Here is a 23,540-nt window from a genome sequence, read left to right as displayed (position 1 = left end):
TTTATGAAATTTTTTTAAAAGAAATAATTTTAAATAATACAGGTAAAAAACTATTAAAGAATCACTCGGTTTCCATTATGTATTTAAATATAGATGATACACCATTTTAAAAAACAGAAAGTAAGCCCCCTCTTTGTTGCGCAATATATAGATAGTATATTCATGTACAAGAAAAAAAAAGTTATGAGAAATTTCAAAAATAATCGTAAAAAAATGTAAAAAATAATATATTTTTTATATTAGGTATTATATAATAATATAATATATTATATAATAATTTTATTTTATTTTTATGTTATATTATAAAAAAATCGTTAAAAGTATAAAACCTTGAAAAACCATAATCTCTTTAAAAAAAAGTCGTACAACGTTATACAGTAAACCATTTTAAAGGTAATTGATTTCTATTCCTATTACGTGTACCATTGCATATACCTATAGTTACGTAGAAAAAAGTTAGAGAACAATATTTGCGAAATAACAAGGAAAATTGCCCAAAATTGCTGTGAGTGGCGAACTTTAAAAAATCATATTTCGAAAACTGTAAATCCTAATGACCTCTACCAAACATAATTTTCAAGACAAAATATGCAAGTTCTTTTTCTGTGAAGCAATGTCTATACCTATATCCCCGTGGACAAAAGTTATGGGACAAAAAACAAAATTTCTTTCTTTTGGGTTTCTTTGTGCTTTTTCTTTTGAATATATTTTTGTAAAAAAAAGTATCTTTGACTTTAAAAAGTTATATTTAGATAGGAAATTTAACCAGGAACAATTTTTATGTAGACGTATTTGTACCAAAAGTGCATACAACTCACCCTAATGTAACCTGTGCCCAGGGACTAATTCACCCGTTTCTCAAAAACGCACCCCTTTAAATGGTAGCACTCCACGGTTTTTTCGTATATAGATGTCCATTGACCATATCAAATAATAAAACCCCGTTAACGTTGTAGTTCCTTTTAGCTATCTTATTTTGAATATAATCAATAGCCTATCAATAGCAAAAATACTGCATCAAGAACTGAAGGATCATCATCATCATCATCATTGGCTCGACAGCCCTTTCTCGGTCTTGGCCTGTTCCAGGATTCTTCTCCACTCTGATCTGTTTCGTGCTTTTTTTCTCCAGTTTTTTATTTTTAAGATTTTTATATCAGAACTGAAGGATAAGGATAATAAATAAAGAAACAAATACACGAACAAAGAAGAAATAAATAAAACAAAATATTTGTCATTAAATTATTTTATTGTGGAAGCAACGGATAAAATATACAATATTCAATAAAATAATTATTTTTAAACATATATTATATATAAAAAGTACCAAATCATAACCTTTTAGCTGCCTAAATAACTCATATAATAAAATAATATATTATATAAAACAATAAAAAAGTATTTGTTCATGTTGCTATATATCACATTTGAAAACAAACCAAAGATACGACAAGATTCATTTTTATACGGGTTTAAGGCTGCTGTATACAAGTAAAATAGGTTTTAGTTATTTACTAGAACTTTGAAGAACATTTTTGTCGCAAATGTTTTTGCGTATATTTTAAATAATATTTGCCCCTTTTTTAACTCAGGGGTCATGAAATCGTTACCAAAGATGCACTATACTAACATCACAATAAAGATGCACTACATAGAAATAGACAAACCAAGACATGTTGAATGTTACAAGGAGCACTCCCAAATCATGATTTACAATGTATGTATTATTGAGGTTTTCATATTTTTCAAAAATAAAACAACAGAAATCGCAACACCCTGTATATTATACTATTTAAGCATTAGATTTAGGAAGTGTTTTTCGGAATTAGTGAATCGTATTCGGTTTAAAGACATTCCCCGAAAAGGATGAAACAATATATTGGTTTTTCTACCGTTTAGTTAGATAAGACATTTGTAAACATTTGACGATGAACTTTCTATTGTACGGTATACCACGAAACAATGAAAATATTATACAAAGGTTTAGTAAATGGTCGTGACGAATATGTAATTATCCTTTTTTCCGTAGAAATTGAAAATGTTAATTAGTCTTTATTAAGAATTGCTTACGAATTATTTGGTGGTAGAAAGTTGGGTTTTTTTTAAAGGATAGTAAAATTGGTGTGGATAGAGATACCTGCTGAGGGGGTGAGAGAAAGACCGAAGTGGGAGATTTGAGGTTGATAGAGTTTTGCGAGGAGAGAAAAGATCATTGGTATATGTTGTGAAAAGTTGTATTTGTGTGTGGTGGAAGGAGTTCCAACTGTGGTAGCAGATAGAAGAAATAACGGACAGGCTGTATAATAAACAGATGTATCGTTTTATACGGGACCAAGTCGATTAATTATTTATATGGGAAATAAGCCACAATTAAAACGAAAAAATAATTTTATTGACGTTTCGACGCCAAAATCGAGTGCCGTTGTCAAAATACCTATAATGATAATGAGTAATATTTTGTATTTTGACAACGGCATCCGATTTGGGCATCGAAACGTTGAGTAATATTTTGTATTTTGACAACGGCACCCGATTTGGGCGTCGAAACGTTAATAAAATTATTTTTTCGGTTTAATTGTGGCTTATTTCCCATATAAATAATTAATCATAAAAATGTCACAAGGAAATAGCTTCAGAACAACATCAAGTCGATTAGTTGAGATATCCTTGTGTCTGGAGAGAAAGGGGTTTATTCATGTAGTCAAGATTTGGAGCAGAGGAATTGGCAGGAGTATTCGGAGAAACTGAAAAGTACGAGCAAGGTGGACAGGACACAATCAAAGAAGAGTGAGAGGAAGTCATCAATTTTGAAGGTTAGTTTCGTCATCTTAGTAATCAGAGACTATCAATCACGACCACCTATTTAGATTAAATGAGTGTTATTCATTTTGTTGGGTTTATTGAGAATTAAAATAAATGATAATTCATTGTGAAGCACTAAAATTAAGATATCTTTAATTTGGATATAAGTTTAATTAATTTGAATTGATAATTTTGGATGTATGATTTGATGGATGTTTGAAATTTATATTATGCGAATCATTGTATATGGTACATGTTTATCCAAAATTTTTACTTTTAATATTTGATTGATTTTAAAATATAACTTTTGCTTTATACTTTCATAAATTTGTTGTAAATTTATTTTCCTATTGTCTATCCCTTTTCCTCAAAGGCAACTAGCAAAAAATACTTTGAAGCCACGTTTGTTTTTGATTAGTAAAGGGCCCTGAGATATCATATTAATTTCATGATTTGGGAGTGCTCCTCGTAACATTCAACGTGTCTTGTGTCTTGGTTTGTTTATTTCTAGTGCATATTTAGTGCACTACTAATGAACTCTGTAGGTCAGCTGTAAACAAGGTCAGGATAGCCTTGATGATTTCCAATCTCCGATAGGAGTGGCACAAAAAGAAGAAGTGCATCTTTATTGTGATTTTAGTAAAGATATCATGGTGCATGAGTAAATGTCTTTTTGTCCTAGTTCTCTCTAGTTTCTTTCTAAAAATATTTAATAAACCATGCAAAAAATGTTGTTTTCAATGTGTGATATTATTTCACAAAATGAGTATCACTAATCCTTGCCAAAACTTAAAATCAACGATAAAAATGGCTTTTAAAAATATCTTACAGTATTATCTAAAGATAGTTTACCATCTGAAGAGAGTAAAGAAATATATACGTTCATTTACTGAGTATTTAGAATTGTTCTGAAATAAAACCTATAAGTTATCCCACTTATAACAAATTCCCAAACATCAAACAGAATAGGTGCTTCATTTTTAGTGGAATATCACTCATTTGTGATCCTTCATTTTTAGTGGAATATCAAAATCGGCTAGATATACTATTAACAATGCATATTTTACTATTTTTGTACAAAATTTGTGTTTTAACATTTTTGTTACAAGATTTCAAGATTTTGTAAAGGTTCTAAATAAAAACGTTATTGAGTAAAAATTGTTATAATACAGGTAAAAATAGTTGCCATCAAGTTCCTAGATTCTCTATACGCTCTGAGCTACGCTGGTGTCGCTCCTAACGGATTACTATTCAACTTTCACCGGTAATTTTTAAATTTATTATTTAATTGTTACCGCTTAATATTTACAACGCTAAAAAGTAATTAAATTGTAATAGATTTTTCTAAAATTTTGCTAATCATTTTGACGTTCTATTGATGAAATATTAATTTCTTACTTCGGATACTTTCACAATTATCGTGTAGATGGCGCTAAGATTAATAGATTAATTTATAATTACATATTACGGAACATTAAAAAAATGTGAATTCAGTATTTAAAACGTAAGTATATTTAAGGTAAAAATATATACCACAGCTTTGACCAACTAATATTTTTTATAATTGATATTTTTAATTTTAATTTAAATTAATCACTTTGACATTTATGCCAAATTTCCAGTAAACGTTTACAGACTTGTCACTACTGGCGCTAGCGAATTTATAAATATCCCCTCTACGTACGAGCTCACAGCTTATAGGGCTTTGCATTCACAGTCATTTGTATCGAGCTTCTGTCATGTGTCACATAATATTAATATATCTACGTCATACGTTATTGATATAACTAATGATACACATTAAAGACGTATGACGTAGAGATATTAATATTATGTGACACATGACAGAAGCTCGAAACAAATGACAATCGATGAAAAGCCCTATTCGTAGTTATGTGTTAGAACCAGAGACATGTAAAAGGATAGACTTGGCTAGGGATATGCCACTCAATGCATCGGGGTGTAACGTCGACATAGGATTGAGTGGTCTAGCCATCTTTGTCAATCACATGCGCGGGCTCGGTTGGTTAAAAGAGATAGATAGACCACCGAGCGACTGTTACCATGCTGTTTCCGCGTTACGCTTTTTTGGTGAGTATGCCGAGTCTACGCTTAATATGTTTAGAACTATGTCAGAAATGGATAGTTCAGTACAAAATAAATATGCAACCAACACTGCAGCAAAGGATGTATGCTTTCTACAATTGATGCAACTCTGTGATGCAAGTTGGCCAATTATAACACAAAAGATTCATTTTAAAAGCTTTTAAATATATATTTTTCAATTGAAAATATTATCCTTATTTGTGCATAAAAGTAACAAATGTCATACAAATGTCACAATACGGTAGAAATGGCATAAGCATAGAGGTATATATTAACATAGAGTGAGCCTACCTTCCGCGCTTTTTGACGACAAGATCTCATGGACTGGTTTGTGGTATCTCTTTCTAACATCATTGTATCGACAAACTAAGATGACATTAAGTGTGAGTATAGGCACGGAAGGGGAGGACTACTGTCGCAGCTTTACTATGCGTAAGAGTGAAACAGCACTATGCCAAATAAAAAAGATGGTATCGTCACTTCGCTCTGAATGACACTCTCTCTATGATAATCTATAACTCTTTGGGCATAAGTGGGTAGTTTAGTTATTTTTTGTCCGCCAGAGGTTGGATCATGTAAAAATCAAAGCGAATAAATACGAGGTTTGCCAAAAATACGAATTTTGCTCAATAATAAACAACCTTTTGATGTGCGTACCTATTCTATGTAATTACCAATAAATTAACGATAAAAATTTAAAAAAGAAAAACTTTCTTTATCACAACTGCTTCGAACACAGCGAAATATTGAGTTTCATTCATACCCATCCGTTGATAAATGGGAAAATGTTACGTGAATCCACTATTGTACAACTTAAAATTATTTGTGTGAAAAATAGATATACACCTATATTGCTGTTCCATATCAATCACATTTTACATTTAAGAAGCTCTGTTATTGTTATTTTAAATTCTTGTGAGAATTTTGTACATTTTTTTACAGTTTCTACCAATTGACGAAAAGCACTGTCTATTAGATTTAAATATGGACAGCGTTATGCATAACTCGACCAAGCGCCATTTCTTAATTATTGAGATAACAGCGGATTCTGGTGATACATAGCTAAAACTATCTTGGAAAAAATCCCTGTTATTGTCACGTTAACGGTTACTAAGAAAAAAAATTAAACCAAGCGACATTAATCCACTTACCATTAAGCGACCATTAAGCAACCAAGAACCAAAAAACTTTGAAGCCATTTATCTCAAAACTATGTTTTGGCGCTTGGTCGAGTTATGCATAACGCCGTCCATATGAGCCTAAACTATTAAAAAAATCAATAAAAGTGTATATAATAATAAAAGTCAACACATGTGAAAATCCATTTTGGCCACATATATTTTATGTTCTATGGACTGTATTAGGTTATGAAAGACTTTCCAGGGCACAGTTGTGCTTGTGGAGTTCAATGTCTACTTAATAAACAGTTCTGGACTCGACTGGATATGTCAGTCTTCCCCTATTTGTAAGTCTATTAGCTCATTTCAGGATATCACTAGTCTATCTAGCTCCCTCCCCCTAAAAAGCCCACCTTTAACCTCGACATGTCCATAGATACCAAATTCCATGTAAAAACTCAAAGCGACCAAAAAAATTTTCACATAATGATAAAAATTTCCTAAAATTACCTAATTTGGAATACACTTAACAGTTGTTCACATTCAGTCTTAAAAATTTTGAGACAATTTAAATAAAAGATCTACAAAAACAATTATTAGTAATGAATTATACAGAGTGTGTCACATACAGACGAAATGGTAAATCTTACTAAAACTCCTTTGCTACGAATACAAATATCAGTAGCTACTATAAATCAAAATTAGTTAAATATATACAGAGATGCCAAAATAAGGGAAACATAAAGTTATATATTTCTAAACAGAACACCATGAAATTTATGTTAAGTTATTTTGAGACATCCTGTATCAAAAGAATTGTTAATATCAACAGCTATTTATATACCAAATTCTTTTCTGTTGAATGTGACACATGCTGTGTAAAGAGAGTGGGCCGTTGAAAACAGTCCGATACTTCTTAAATAAAGAATATATCATGTCTGCTACATCGTTAAAGAGCGAATTGGATGGAGAATTGAGGCATCTATGATTTTTTTCAAGAATTAACTCCATTTTTGTGACAAATATGAATTTAGTGAATGTGTTATCCCTTTTAAAAATTAACCGTAACGGCAATGAAAACGAGAAGTGACTTTATAATTACATACATATTAAATTCCCAGGTACCTATGGCACGTAATGTTCCAAGATCGGTCGCTTTCGCGCATGACGTAGTAAAGATCCTTCTTCACGCAATATTTGAATGTAGTTTTATAGAAAAGACTTTTTAATTTTAAATTTTTAATACAATTTGTCTAATTTAATTAGAGTAATTATAAAGAAATGATAAAGTTGTGTTATTATAATATTTAATAATAAAAAATATTTTGTAGCTAATTTAATTTTGTTGATTTTCGGGTAGTTATTTTAGCGAGGTTTTGAAACTGATATTTTAGAAACTTTTATTTTGTTAACACAGATATCCATTATAAAGCATTTTTTTAATTATTATTTGTTTATTATACATACAGGTTGATCAAGTGGTACTCAAGAGTTCGATATTTCAGTTGTTTAAAGATACAAAAAAAGTAATATCCACATAAAAATGGGTCGCTACAAATTTTCAAATTATTTTCAAATATACAGGGTATCCCACTTCTTAATTTTTGATGATCACTTTGTAATTTAGGTAGGTACTGAACAACTCCTACACTTGAGTACAAACACCAAACACAAATACACGAAAGTAAATAAAACTATATACACACTAACGAGTAAATGTTCTTAAATTAGTCTATACAAACTATGACACAAATATACTATCCAAAAAACTGAAATAATCGCTAAAACGAGTTAATCATAAGAATTTTGCAAAATAATCCATATAATAGTAACTGTAGCATTACAAATAATGGCTCACAGGGATCTTTGCTACGTCACACGCTTGACCTCAGCTGTCAAATGTCATGCGCAAAATTGTACCATGCATATTAAAAATGTTTTCATTTTATTTACTTTATTGTTCTCTCAGAATTAGTCGCAATGCAATTTCTAATAGGCAGCGAACCATAGGCGTTACGTTTAATTTTTCAAAGGTGTTAGAGTTTTAATAAATTACTACTTTTTTGCAAAAATGGGGTCGCTTTCGACTAGAATAAAAATCCACCTGTTTTAGACAAATGTAAAGATTGACTGCTTTCTTTGGCCCACTCTATAAACTAACTTAAGTTAAAATGAGCTTTCTTTAAATTAGAGAGTCTAAAGACAATTAAAAAGAGTATTGATACAAAAAAAGATATCCTTAAAAAGTGTAGGTAACCATCTATAGAAAATATGTACATCCCTAGTCTGTGACATTATCTTTTTACTATACGAAAAAGGACTACTATACGAAAGACAATAACGTTTTAAGAAACACCTAAAGCGGTTTTTCTTCAGTCTTGTCCACACATTCGATGGCAAAATATCATCCAAACAACACAAAAATGGTAACAAAATTATTACCTAGTAAATTATAATTGAAGAGACGAGTGGTGGAATTTTCTGCCAAGTTCGTGATTATGCTTATGCTTAATAATAATTTCTTAACCTTTTTGTTCATATACCTAAACATTAGGCGTTATTTCTTAATAGTTTAGATTTTCTGGTGCATGAAGGTGTCAACTGTACCTATATCGTTTACGGAAACCCAGCAGAATAAGGCGTTAAAAGTAGTTAACAACTTCTTCTAATTCGCAAAATTAAATTCCGACAGAGGGCGCTCAAAATTTCAAAGATGGACGATAACTCTAGGAAAACAATTCATTTTGTCATTTGATCTCACAGTTCTACAACGTTAAATTAAAATCATTTACAGGAGTGTTTTGCCAAAGTAACCACTAAGTTTTGCCACTAAGACATCTTATAAGTTAAAGACGACTCAAAATTATGTTTCATCTGTATGCATTCATTAAAATTTGATGCTAACTACTGATTTGTTTTTACCTTTTTTTCATAAAAAAATCTGGCCCCCGATAGTCACACATCGTTCTAAAAATTATTAATCTATCTTGGAATTTCTAATTTTGTTTTTAATTTAATTAATAGGTACACTACAATTTATTTTACACCAACAGATAACAATTTTTAATTAAATAGAAACTGAAAACGTGGTGAAATTACGAGGTGGTCGGAATATTTTGCAAAACAATGTACATTCTATGTACAGAATGTATACTACATTTTATTTATTTATTTAATTTTCCAGTCGCTTAAACATTAAAAAATACTACGTTTAATACAAACGTTAAATTAACAAAATGTGTGATTTGGCATTGGTTAATTTAGGTCATTACGTAGAGTATAATAGGAATGAATACTGAGGAACACTGCAATAGTTTTTTTAAGTCGAAATTATTCTTAATTACAACATAAACTCATAGAGTTATATATTAGCATAGAGAGAGTGTCTGTCAGAGCGAAGTGACGACACCATCTTTTTTATTTGGATTAGTGCTGTTTCACTCTTACGCATAGTAAAGCTGCTACAGTTGTCCTCCTCTTCCGTGCCTATATTCACACTGAATGTCATCATAGATTTTCGATATAATGTGTTAGAAAGAGATGCAGCAAACCAGTCCATGAGATCTTGTCGTCAGGAAGCGCGAAAGGTAGACTTCCTCTATGTTAATATTTACCTCTATGCATAAACTGACCGCAAATATATACACAAATTAATGGCAAAGTCAATGTTTTCCTAGAGTTGATGCTTTTCAAATTCGCCACCAGGCGTCGCCCACTTTGCGGTTCCTCGCCAATTCTATCACGTGAAACATAACCTCTAAAAAATATACAAGTGTCATTACTGTGACAGTAGGTGTTCTCATAGAGGTATATATTAACATAGAGGGAGCCTACCTTCCGCGCTTCCTGACGACAAGATCTCATGGACTGGTTTGCTGCATCTCTTTCTAACACATTGTATCGAAAATCTATGATGACATTCAGTGTGAAGATATTCTCCTTTTCATGAACATTTTTCAGTGCGTCACAAATTATAGAAAAAAAGGTAAGTCCGTGATAATACACATTTATGACATTTATTCTAACGTGACATTTTAGTTAAATCTGACAGTTGTCAAATTTTATTTTCAATTTGGAATAAAACCAAATCAATTGTGTCTATTGCATTTATAAAATGGTATTTTCTTTCATTTGTATAGTCTTATAAATTGTACAGATTATATTGATAATATTATTATTTTATTTAATAAATAATTCTTTTTTGATTATGGTGCCATCTATCGACAACTAGAATAATCACCGAACTAGAATAATTACCGAAGTATTCCCAGACGTGCCTTTTTTTCTGTCACATACAATTTAATGCGTTAGAGAGAAATCGAAAAACTGTGACGCACTGAAAGATGATCATGAGAAAAAGAATAGGCACGGAAGAGGAGGACAACTGTAGCAGCTTTAATATGCGTAAGAGTGAAACAGCACTAATCCAAATAAAAAAGATGGTGTCGTCACTTCGCTCTGAATGACACTCTCTCTATGCTAATATATAACTCTATGGATGTTCTCTGGTAAAAGCGTTCGTAAAATTTCTTAATAAAACAGGGAAAACTATAGAAATAGTCTAAAAATATCCTACTACAATATAGTTAAGAAGTAAAAGAATGGTTTTAGCTAATCCACAGGGAACATACTGTTTCCTATAGACGAGTTACACTTTTTAACAAATTTGATCATCAATATAGACTAAGCAGTCATCGAACGGTTGTTCAATGCAACTGTTTTATTATCACACTAGATCCCAAGTCGATAAAATGGGATCGGAACACAACTTCATGACAACGGAAGCATTGATTGACTTCTTTTCGGCTGCCAGGCAAGTCCCTGCAGCTAAATTGTAAATTGGCGTTTCTTTCTGATAAGACAAAAAAAAAATTAAGGTTTGATGATATGTATGGCTCAAAAAATACAAGAACTGTCACACATTACCCTGATTAAAAGTTTTAAAGTGTCGTGTTCATCTGAAACTATAAAAATCATGCTCCTACGTTGAATTTCCATTAATTTCAATCCATTACCGTTTCCATTACCATTTCATTCCATCTAAAGGACAAGGAAGGAGAAGAAGGTAACCGACTCTGCTGTGATTTTGCTTCTTGCTTGTTATTTATTAAGTTGGCTTCCTAATCCAGACTATTTTGAGTCTAATTTTTGTTAAATATGTAGCATTTTGTTTATTTTTGAATGTTATATCGTTAACTTGCGTACAGTGGCGTAGCTGACAGGCCCGCAGGGCCCGCAAGGCGGGGGGCCCCGACGTTAAGAGGGGCCCCTTAAAGCCTTCAAGCTTAATACTTCTACTTTCTTTAAATTGGGAACCAAAACATATTTTCCTAATAAGCATCAAAATAGGAAATTTGGAAGGAAGTATATGAAGCGGGTAATTGACGTACCTAATAACTCTTACCTTTTCTGGGTGCAATTTAGCGTTTAGTGGACATGTTGGTATTTTAGATGAAAGTGAATTCCAAAAAGGTAATTTTTTGTCGATGGTTCTTTTACTAGCTAAATATGATCCAGTTTTAGCTAAATTAATCGACAAAAACAATAACAATAACTTAAACATTACTTGAGTCCCCAAATACAAAACCAAGTTATAAATTTGCTGGCTTAAGAAACTGAAAACAGAGTGAATAATTTAATTAAAAAAAGTTGATTTTATTTAATAATTCTTGATACCACTCAAGATATTTCCAAAGACGATATATATACGGTACGTAAAAATAACTTGCGATGAAAATAATTACACTCCAAGCAGAAGTTGTTTTTGGGATTTATTCATATATTAGACCAAAGTGCAGAAGGTCCTGTAAATGAAATTTTAAAATTTATATAATCAAAGCAACTTTCCGTACATAACTGCAGAGGAAAGGGATATGATGGGGCAAGAGTTCTGAGTGGTGTATATTCAGGCGTACAAAGGCGCATAACTGACATAAAAAAACAGTTTCCTATGTTCATTGTGCATCCCATAATCTGAACCTAATATTGAATGATGCCGTTGCTGGTGTACAGGAGTTGTTTTTTTTACAATATAGTGAAGAGATTATAAAATATGTCTTTTTTGTGCAAGTATTAAAAGATGGGATGTACTATGTACTATTATGACTTTGGATTCATCGCGTTTGACAACAAAAGGTTATGTGAAACCAGGGGCGTAACAGAGGCCCCCGCAGCATGTAGTTTGCGGGGGGCCCCAATATATCAGGGGCCCCATGTTGTCGTCTAACATATATGTAAAAATATGTCATTGATATATTTTTTAAGCATGCATACGAAACGTTTTTCAGCACTGCCTGGAAATCTTCAAAAACTTCCCTCGATTCGATTTAGCAAACAATGCAGAAAAACGTCCAACCAAAATCGCTTACTCTAAAAACTTTATCGGTGACTAAGGTGGTCATCCAGATTACAAACTGTGATTGGTGTAAAGCAGAACTGCATGACCATTTTATAAATATTGTCTAAAATAATATTAACTAGCACAGATTGTAAGTAGAGAATGACAACTAATAATTATGGAACAGTTTGAATTTGTCTTCCCATCTATTTTACAAAATAAAGTACTACTTTTACATTACAACTGTAAGGAATTTTTATCAAATTTTCGACAAAACTAGACGTCATTTTTACAAAAATCCAAAGATTTTGCTACTAATTGTGGCTTTCCCTGTACTTTTAAAATCAAAAGGTTTGGTAGAGTTAAGAAGCATTTTGTTGAATTATAGGCATGTTTTTCGGAAATCTCGATGTAGTCATTGAACAAATTCAAGCTGGATTTATAAGTTTGTACAAAGTAAACAACGATTTTAAGGTCTTATATCCTAGAAGTGGATATCTTTTCAAATCGGATCCAGAAGTATTTGAAGGAGTCAGTAAATGAGTTGCTGCTTACCCGAATGAGTTTTTGGAGCAACTGCAATTTGTTAGAAAATCATTGAGGACACAGTTGGAATCGGCGAACTCTATTTATGATGCAGCCAAAATTATTCTTAGAGACTTTCATTGCACTAGTGCTTGCATCTTGCCTACCAGAAGTGTGTCATGCGTACATTTTGTTTTCAACTTTACCCGTCACGACCAGATCGTCACGTTCAGAGAGATTTTTTCTGATCTTAAATGAATAAAACCATATCTTTGTAGTACAATGTCAGAAGTTCTCTAGCGCTATAAGTATTGAAAACGAAGTTGCCCATCAGATATATATTAATAAAATAATTGTAGATATATTCGCTGAGAGTAGTGCACGAAGAAAGTTGTTCATCTCATAGAATAATACTATGTAATATTGTAATAATTTTAAGAGTATAGGAGCAAAATTTCGGACTAATGTCTTTTAAATGCATTCATTTGTTTCGAATCCTGAGAAAACGAATAAATATTTGTGAAAACTTTATACGCAGAATAAAAGATTACAAAGTTTCTTTTGAATGGGATATTTGAAATTAAAAATCATACTAAATTTTCTCTTTTTTCACCCTTGTAACTTACTTAAGATTACAAAGTGTCTTTTGAATGGGATATCTGAAATTAAAAATCATACTAAATTTTCTCTTTTTTCACCCTTGTAACTTACTGAATTAAACATTATAGAAGTTTTCGGGGACTTTCGGCTCTCGGTAATAATGTAATCTTTCATTCTGCGTTTAAATTTTTCAAAAATAGTTACTAGTTTTCTCAGGATTCAAAAAGAATTAATGCATTTAAAAACCATTGGCACGAACTTTTGCGGCTACGCTCTTAATTTTTGTTCCATTTTATTCTATACCAATAAAGTTGTTGTAAATGATAGTTCTATACCAATATAGTTGTTATAAACAGTGCACAAATACACTATATGTACCTCTACGTTTTTGTTACACAAGTCGCATTTAGTAATTTTTTAAAAGGGGCCCCATTTTCAATTCTGCGGGAGGGCCCCGACGGAGTTTGTTACGCCACTGTGTGAAACGTAAAACCCGGTGGTCATCCAGATGCTGTTATAGCTTTGCGTCGAGCTTTCCGACAAGCAATGAAATATTTAACGAAAATTTCACTGTTATCAAAAAACTATGAAAAATTAGAAGCTAAGAGCTGCTTATTAGAGCATATTATATGAATAATTTTTAAATTGACGTTAACATTACTATTCAATCTAATTACTTAACTTTATTCATCTAACATCAAAACTTCTGCAATCTGAAACGGCAGAGTTAACGGTCCTTCAACTTTTTGAAAAAACTCGTGATAATCTTCGACAAATGAGAAATTCGTTTTCAGAAATTTTATCAGAAGGAGCAGGAATAGCAGAATAGTGGGGATTACACCGGAATTTAAAAATAAACGGATAAAACGTATAAAAAAATTTACGAAGAGCTCAGCTGCAACGAAAAAATAACTTGTAGCAAAAACGTTTTGAAGTTAATACTTTCAATGTAATTTTAAATGTACATATTATATAGTATTGCAACAACTTAATAATAGTTTTGTCGGATTAAGAGACATGAAGGTATACTTAAAAAGTGTTCATGTCTATTCCCAAAAAATCTATTAACACTAACTGATGAAGACTTATTAAAAAAGGCCAAATATTGTCATTTACACATATTTTAGAATTATACTGTTATTAGTTGTCGTTATTTTTATAATACGGGGGCCCACAAAAATTGTCGCGGGGGGCCCCGCAATCTTCAGCTACGCCACTGCTTGCGTATGTTTTGTCTAGTCGGAAAAATGTGTATACTTATGCCTAGACTACGCACCATTTTCAAATATCCCCTATACAAAAAACGCCTGGATGTAATTATCTCGAAGTCAAATCCTTTCTTTTAATTACCTCTTTGGAATGGTCTTACAGCCGGTTTCCGAAACGTTATTCAAATCTTCGATCATCTAATCGAGCTGTTAGATTTGATCAACTGTTAACCAGTGACCGGTTTCTCAAACGTAGATCATCTTAAAATTATATGATCCTAGAAAATCGATTATCTGACATACGATTTGGTATCGATACTGTCACAATCGGCTGTCATCCTTCAAAATTTCATTTTATAACCAAAAAATTTCAATCCATAGTAAATAACTACATAATTTATAAAATTAAAAAATATATTAAAAATGAGCAATACCAACGGAAATCCTCCACGCAAAAATTATACTGAGAGAGAGAAATGTTTGCTGTTGGAAATAATTGGAAAGTAAGTACGAAATTGTCTAACTTATAGAACAAATTTCTAATTGTATTTTTGTTTTCAGATACAAGCATATTATAATTGAAAACAAATAATAATGTACCAATGATATGTCCACCAACCAAAACAATGAAACCTGTGAAAAAATAGCGCTGAATTTCCCAGAACTCCCAAGCAGCTGAACACTGCATATATAAACTTAAAAAGGGTCACTCGCCAAAAAGTAACAGAGGAAAATATAAGTGTATAAAACTTTCGGTTGATTTAGAGCTATATGGATTAATAACATTGCAGATTCAAAAATATAATGAGCAGAAGGTTTTGGACCAGTTAAAGAGAGCAAACTGCGGACAAAGTAGGTATACTTAAATTTAAAGTTCTTAACACCAGGTCAGTCGAATTACACTACAGTAGAACCCCGCAAATCCGAACTAATTGGGGGGACAGCCTGTTCGGATTCCGAAAAGTTCGGATTATCCGAAAGTTAGCCTTAACTAGTAGTTCAAAGCTTTCATTGTGATTTTGAGTCGCCAAACGTTCTCGCAAGAGTGTGGACAATATTTTTGGACTCAAGTTGACTACTAGAGAACCAAAGTAAGTTTGTGTTTAACCTTTATAAACCTATATATTAAAGTATAATATTTATTTTTAAGAAATTTTAAATGTCAAAATCCTAGTAATCCTACATTGTCCAATTTTCTGGCTTTACTCTGTATAATAAACATGTTTTTAAGTTTTTGTCTTGAATTTTTAAATTTTTTTCACTTTCCGTTGGTTCGGATTTGCCGAAAGTTCGGATTCGCGGGGTTCGGATTTACGGGGTTCTACTGTATTTCTGAGTGGAATATTTTTATAAAAATATAATCCAATGAAACTAATTGCATGATGGGAACTAATCTAGTGTTGAGACAATAGAAGTTTAGTATTTGAGGGTGTTAACGCCAAAGAGGTGTAAGTCATATTTGTGAAATGATGGAAGTCTTGCTTTATAACTTTGATAAATAGACATTTTTTCATCAGGAAAAGTGGTGTAAGTATTTACAGTAAAAACTTACACACCACTTTTTCTCTGAAGAGGTCTATGTATATAATATCAAGATTATAAAATAGGGCTTACATCATTTCAAGAATATGACTTACACCACTTTGATTTTAACCCATTCATTTCTTAATCAGTAATGAATTGTTTTCAGAAAGACATACTTGCAACAGGTGGTGGCACATTTAGGCCTCGTCTCACAGATGTAGGGGCACAAATGTTGAGTTTGAGTGGCAATCAAATCCAACCTTTACCCAGCAGTTGTGACAGTGCATCTGGTTTCTTCAGATCTGGTGAGTCCTTATTTTATTAATTTATTTAAGTAAAGGTAACTAATTTTAAATTTATTTATATATATATAATGCCTGATCAATATTTCCAATATTATCTGAACAATAACCTGTATATTGGTCTTTATCTGTACAAAACTTCTGAATTAGAACATATTTTTGTTCAGCACGTTATCCACAAATGTAGTAGAGTGACCATTAGTTTAACTATTTAAAACTATTATCTGATAATGCTAGGTTTATGTATTCTATGGATGTAGCAATAGAAAGAAGCCACCTTCTGTTAAAAAGGATGATTAGAAGAGGGAGGTATGGTATAGTCGGTCTAGTCAGTTTTCTAAAGATTAACTTAAGTTTATCCATTGTTTCCAAAGTATGTACATCCGGATGTAAGTTTTTGAGTGAATCTAGAATGTTTTTGGCATCTGAAAGATTTCCATCTAAAATGGATATTGTATCCTACAGTTCTAAGTAAATTTAAGATTTTTTGAAAGGTATTATTGTTTAAAGTTTGATTGTTAAAGATATTATTTCTATGTTGATCAATAATAAATCTGATAACAAGGGCGATAAGCGGTTACCCATAGCCAGACCTTGTGCCTATCTATAGACGTCATTAAACAAAAAAAAGATCTTCTGTAAACCAAATTTAAGCAAACTTAATATGAATTAATTATTATAATTATTCCAATTCTAAATTAAGGTAGATTATTAACTTAGCTATTAAGATAGCTAAGGTAAAGAAAAAACTATCTGGTACATCTAAAGCAATTGAATTTTTTTTATTTTTATAGTTGCACAAGATAGTCAAGTGGAAGTAGATTACCTACAATTGGAAGACACATAGCAGACGTCCAATGTACCCTCCACTTCCACTGTGCTGCTCAGCACACCCACGACAACTGCTGTCCTGCCCAAGAAGACAGCCAAGATGTCTCAGGCTCGTTCAAAAAATAAAAAAGTAAAAGATCTAGGGAGCGAAACCCTTAATGTATCTTTTACAAAAAAAAATTGAAACAGCAAGACTAGAAAAAAAGAAGTAAGATAGTATGTTTCAACAAGAAAAAAAGAAATTTTAGAAGTAGAGATTCAAATAAAAAAATTCAAACTCAATAAATTATTAGGTAATAGTGGTTAGGTATGTACCTAATAAAGTAATTTTAAACAAAAATTGTAATTTCTTTAAATAATAAAATTAATAAAAAATGTGTTTTTCAAAGTTTATTTACCCACCTGTTAGAATGAGTTATTACCTACTAGCTTCGTCCTCTGCTTCTTTGTCTTAATGCATTCCACAATTCTTCATTTGTTATGGTGTTGGGCCAATACATCTTCAGAATATTTTGTGGGAATCTATTTACAAAAACTCTTCCTTGCATTTCCTTCTGATATTGTTCATGTCTCACTCCCATATCGTAGTATCCCTCACATATAGTAGTATTGATTTGATGATACTATTAAATGTGTTTTGGCTAATTTATGTTGAGATATGATATGAGAGGATTTCAAAGGCCTGTTGTCTGTTGTTCTTTTTCCTATTCTATGTTTAATGTTTGCCTGGACTCCAACTTTTGCACTATTATACTACTATCAAGATAGCAGAATTCTTTAACCTGTTTTATTTCTTCTTGATTGATGTATAGTTTACCATGCTCACTTACTCCTATTCTCATCTCTACTATCTTATTAGTGATGATTTTAAGACCAACCTCATCTGCCTTTCCCTCCAGCTTCCTTATCACGTTCTTCATGTCATCTATTGTATGTGATATCAAGCAGATATCATATTGCATATCCCAATGTTGGATTTAATTGGCAACCAAATCTAATCTTTATACAACAGTTGCAGATGGTGCATCTGCTTACTTGCCATGTAGTGAGTCCTTATTTTATTTAATTATTTAACAAAAGGTAAGTAGTAATTCTAAATTAAATATTTAAAATTAAACATTATTTTTTTATTTTCACACTAACACAATATGTTGAAGTAGAGCTAAACTAATGCTCCCCTGTAGCACCATCTACATGTGTGTGTATCCCAACATACAGTGAGCATATAAAGGTTGGAATAAATTCATTTTCTCGAGAATGGACGATTTTGGGAAAAAATCCCAAAAGAGGTCAATTTTTATTTTTAAATTACGACTTTTTGGCATTATTATCATACTAGTGACGTCACCCATCTGGGCGTGATTACGTCATCGATGATTTTTTTAAATTAGAGTAGAGGTCGTGTGGTGGCTCATTTGAAAGGTAATTGAATTTTATAATCAGTAATATAAACATTAACATAATTACTTATACAGGCTGCCCAAAAAAAATTTTTTTGATTAAATTTATTGACACAAAAAGAAGAATATATTTTATGTCATTTATTTAATTCAAAATACACTTTACTGCTCTTAGAAAACAGAAAGAAATGTTTATTTGAAAAATATTCTTTGCTTTTCGCTTAAATTAAATGTTCAAAGTGTCAAGAGGCAGGTGGGTGGCTGCTTTAATATTGAATTTAAGCAAAAAACAATATTTATTTGTCAAATAAACATTTTTTCCTGTATTCTGATAGCAGTAAAATGTATTTTGAATTAAATAAATTACACACATTCTTCTTTTTATGTTAATAAATTTAATTAAATTTTTTTTTGGACAGCCTCTATAAATAATTATGCTATTGTTTATATTACTGAACAGAGAATTGAATTACCTTTCAAATGAGCTATCACAAGGCCCCTATTCTCGTTTAAAAAAATCATGGATGACGTCATGACGCCCAGATGGGTGACGTCACTAGTATGACATATATGCCAAAAAGTCGTAATTTAAAAATAAAAATTGACCTGTTTCGGGATTTATTTCCAAAATTGCCCATTCATGAAAAAATGAATTTATTCCAACCTTTATGTGCTCACTGTATAATTACACTATAATATATTTAATTTTAAAAATTAAATTATAATTAAATAACTAATAATTTTAATTAAACACTAAAATACCCTTTATTTAATAACTATTTAACCTATATAATAACTAAAAAACTCTATTTAATAACTCTAAACAACTATTTATAAACATTAACAGCCCTTTAATCAACCAATAACCTCAAATTAGGTGACAGTTCCTTTTGGTCGCCGTGTGACATGCGAAATTGGTTAATCAGCGTTTCGGAAACTCAAAACACTTATGATCGGCTGTTAACTAACGATTAATCGTTTGTTAAATCATATGATCGACTGTTATTGAACTCCCGTTTAACTGGTGTTATTGAAACTCAAAATGTATTTGATCAACGATTAACCATCGATTACATAATTTTTGAGATGATCATCCTTTCGGAAACCGGCTGTTAGACTACTAGCTAAAGTTATAAATGGTCAAACACTCACGATTTTATTTCATTTCTCAGTTTGTTGTCGAAATGGCTGCAGATGTAAATTTATAAGTTCTTGAATAATGAAAAAACCCAAGTTGTGGTAAATTCCAACTATTTTTCTAATGCATTTAATATTAGAAGTATTTTTCTTTTGTTAAAAGGTTTCTTTCGTACGGCTAAGCTTTTTTTCGCTGGGCCTTGATTTAGAAATTCATCTCATCACCGTTTTTCTTGTGCCTAGCCAAAAGCAGTTTGATTATAGCATTCTGCTCCCTTCCAGAAGGGTTTTTTTGGTTTTTGGTCTCCATCGCCAACTTATGGAAGATTATTTTCGTTCACTACTCAACATAATCTTCCCTTATGCAGTTTTGATTCAGCATTTTAACGCATTCCTTACATCCTCCATCTTCCATAATCTTCATTCCATCCACATTTACTCTAACTTATTAGATAAATATCTTACTTACCCCTCCTTTGTGCTTCCACTCTTGATCTCCTCCCATTTCGTGACATTTGTATAAAATGGGGGCTGATTTTCCGTATTGGAGGCAGAGTAACTGAGCCAAAACTAGCTCATTCTTGTCCGTTTCATACCACATCTGGTTCTTGGTACGTAAACAACTCCTACAAAATATACTTTTTGTACTAGAACAAACAACAACTTAGCAAATATATTAAGAACAAGAGTCAAAAGAAAAAGCACGTTCACAGTGATGTATACAAACTTACACACCCAAACTTATACAGGGTGAGTCATGAGGAACTGTACATACTCCTACCTCGTATAGAGGCCCCTATGGGGAATAACAAATGACCATTAAAAAGTATCTGCTCCCATTGTTTAATAATATACAGGGCGCGTTTCGCATTTCGACAGAAATTTGTATTCGTCATAATTTTTGAAGGGTCAGATCGATGTGGCTCTTATTTTGGTCAATCGTTACACTATTACCACCTAATCAACTAATTTATTCCAACTAGAAAAAAATCAGGTCCGGCTTCAAAAAAATTAGTCCGTTTGGATCTTAGAAAAAATTTCACCCTGTATAAGCTTTTTGAAAACTATAATATGAATTTTACAAATTAGACAAATAGGCAATTAAAATGACATATTTATTTTTTTCTCCACACGATTACTTAATTTTTTATAAAAAAATAAAATTTGAGTATGAATTAAGAGTTTGGTAAAGTGAACCATACATTTAAAAAAATAACTTTTATTCAAAAAATTAATTTTTTTTGAACAAATATTTAATTTATGTTACCACCTAATCAATTGATTTATTCACACTAGAAAAAATCAGGCCCGGATTTAAAAAATTAGTTCGTTTTGGTCTTAGAAAAAATTTCACCCTGTATAGGCTTTTTGAAAACTCTAATATGAATTTTAAAAATTAAACAAATAGGCAATTAAAATTGCATATTTGTTTTTTCCCCACGCGATTACTTAATTTTTTATAAAAAAAATCAAATTTGACTATGAATAATTAAAAGTTTGGTAAAGTGAACCATAGATTTAAAAAAAATTAACTTTTCTTACAAAAATTAATTTTTTTTTGAACAAATATTTAATTTATGTTACCACCCAATCAACTGATTTATTCACACTAGAAAAAATCAGGCCCGGATTTAAAAAATTAGTTCGTTTTGGTCTTAGAAAAAATTTCACCCTGTATAGGCTTTTTGAAAACTCTAATATGAATTTTACAAAATTAAACAAATAGGCAATTAAAATTGCATATTTGTTTTTTCCCCACGCGATTACTTAATTTTTAATAAAAAAAATCAAATTTGACTATGAATAATTAAAAGTTTGGTAAAGTGAACCATAGATTTAAAAAAAATTAACTTTTCTTACAAAAATTAATTTTTTTGGAACAAATATTTAATTTATGTTACCACCCAATCAACTGATTTATTCACACTAGAAAAAATCAGGCCCGGATTTAAAAAATTAGTTCGTTTTGGTCTTAGAAAAAATTTAACCCTGTATAGGCTTTTTGAAAACTCTAATATGAATTTTACAAAATAAACAAATATGCAATTAAAATTGCATATTTGTTTTTTCCCCACGCGATTCCCCATAGATTTAAAAAAAATTAACTTTTATTACAAAAATTAATTTTTTTTGAACAAATATTTAATTTATGTTACCACCCAATCAACTGATTTATTCAAACTAGAAAAAAATAAGGCCCGGATTTAAAAAATTAGTTCGTTTTGTTCTTAGAAAAAATTTCACACTGTATAGGCTTTCTGAAAATTCTAGAATTTTACAAATTAAACAAATAGGCAGTTAAAATGGCATATTTATTTTTTCCCCACACGATTACTTAAATTTTTATTAAAAAATCAAATTTGTCAAAATCGGAATTTTAAACTAAAAATGAAAAAAAAAAAAAAAAATGAAATCACGGTTTAACTCGCAACAAATCTTTTCCATTTTAATATTTTTTTTCTGTAATTTTTAAGCACATATCTCTTACTATTGTTAAGACTATGAAAATTGTTGTAGACTTTCAGTCTTCTTCTCGTAAAAGTTATGAATTTTTAAAAATAAAAGGTGCAGATTTGTGAATTACAAAGTTAAATCGCAAAAATTAAGTGAAAAAATTTAAAATTTATCTATTTGATCACGTCTAGATCTAGACGTGGTATAGAAAAAAAAAATGGTGAAGCTTTTAATTCTAAGAAAAACGTTGTTTAATTTTTTTTATTTTTATGGTAAAATTCCGATTTTGACAAATTTGATTTTTTAATAAAAAATTAAGTAATCGTGTGGGAAAAAAATAAATACGCCATTTTAATTGTCTATTTGTCTAATTTGTAAAATTCATACTAGAGTTTACAAAAAGCGTATACAGGGTGACATTTTTTCTAAGACCAAAACGAACTAATTTTTTAAATCCGGGCCTGATTTTTTTCTAGTTTGAATAAATAAGTTGATTGGGTGGTAACATAAATTAAATATTTATTAAAAAAATAATTTTTGTAATAAAAGTTAATTTTTTTAAATCTATGGTTCACTTTACCAAACTTTTAATTCATAGTCAAATTTGATTTTTTTATAAAAAATTAAGTAATCGTGTGGGGAAAAAATAAATATGCCATTTTAATTGCCTATTTGTCTAATTTGTAAAATTCATATTAGAGTTTCAAAAACCGTTTACAGGGTAAAAATTTTTCTAAGGCCCAAACGAACTAATTTTTTAAAGCCGGACCTGATTTTTTTTAGTTTGAATAAATCAGTTGATTAGGTGATAATAATGTAACGATTGACCAAAATAAGAGACATATCGATCTGACCGTTCAAAAATGATGAGGAATACAAATTTCTGTCAAAATGCGAAACTCGCCCTGTATATTATTAAACAATGGGAGCAGACACTTTTTAATGGTCATTTGTTATTCCCCATAGAGGCCTCTATACGAGGTAGGAGTATGTACAGTTCCTCATGACTCACCCTGTATAGAATCATCTGATATTTATTACTAGATAGATAGATAGCTAAATTTATTGATCTTTTTGTATCATTTACATGACATAAGACAAGTCACAAACATGATATATTTATAGTACAATAAGTAGGTTATTAAAAACACTACACTAAAGTAAACTAAAGTTATCTTATTAAAAATATTAATGGT

General features: G+C 30.8%; 1 protein-coding gene and 1 long non-coding RNA gene across 3 annotated transcripts in view; one reads left to right on the top strand and one right to left on the bottom strand.

Annotated features, from left to right (window-relative positions):
* Window positions 1–5,244: 5,244 nt before the first annotated feature.
* The window catches only part of LOC114349443 (polypeptide N-acetylgalactosaminyltransferase 35A-like), a 36,625-nt gene continuing 18,329 nt past the window's right edge, over window positions 5,245–23,540 (bottom strand). Inside the window, exons 8-10 of one of the 2 annotated variants that reach the window (XR_007698858.1) lie at window positions 20,360–20,516; window positions 10,396–10,878; window positions 5,245–9,965 (exon numbers count right to left, since the gene is read on the bottom strand). Coding sequence is in view for 1 of the 2 variants with exons in the window: in XM_028299819.2 (XP_028155620.2) it covers window positions 10,753–10,878; window positions 20,360–20,516 (283 nt within the window). In the remaining variant the exon portion in view is untranslated. Of the gene's footprint in view, window positions 10,879–20,359; window positions 20,517–23,540 lie in introns of both variants that reach the window. The other variant, XM_028299819.2, reaches the window with a different exon arrangement.
* LOC126886994 (uncharacterized) lies at window positions 14,859–17,701 on the top strand. The gene is made up of 4 exons (XR_007698859.1): window positions 14,859–15,199; window positions 15,258–15,548; window positions 16,387–16,525; window positions 17,317–17,701. It is a non-coding gene; the product is annotated as an uncharacterized LOC126886994 (long non-coding RNA).

The sequence above is a fragment of the Diabrotica virgifera genome, chromosome 6 (genome assembly GCF_917563875.1).
Source record: "Diabrotica virgifera virgifera chromosome 6, PGI_DIABVI_V3a".
Classification (NCBI taxonomy): domain Eukaryota; kingdom Metazoa; phylum Arthropoda; class Insecta; order Coleoptera; family Chrysomelidae; genus Diabrotica; species Diabrotica virgifera.
Note: the sequence above shows the minus strand (reverse complement) of the source record. Positions and strands in the feature narration are given on the sequence as shown.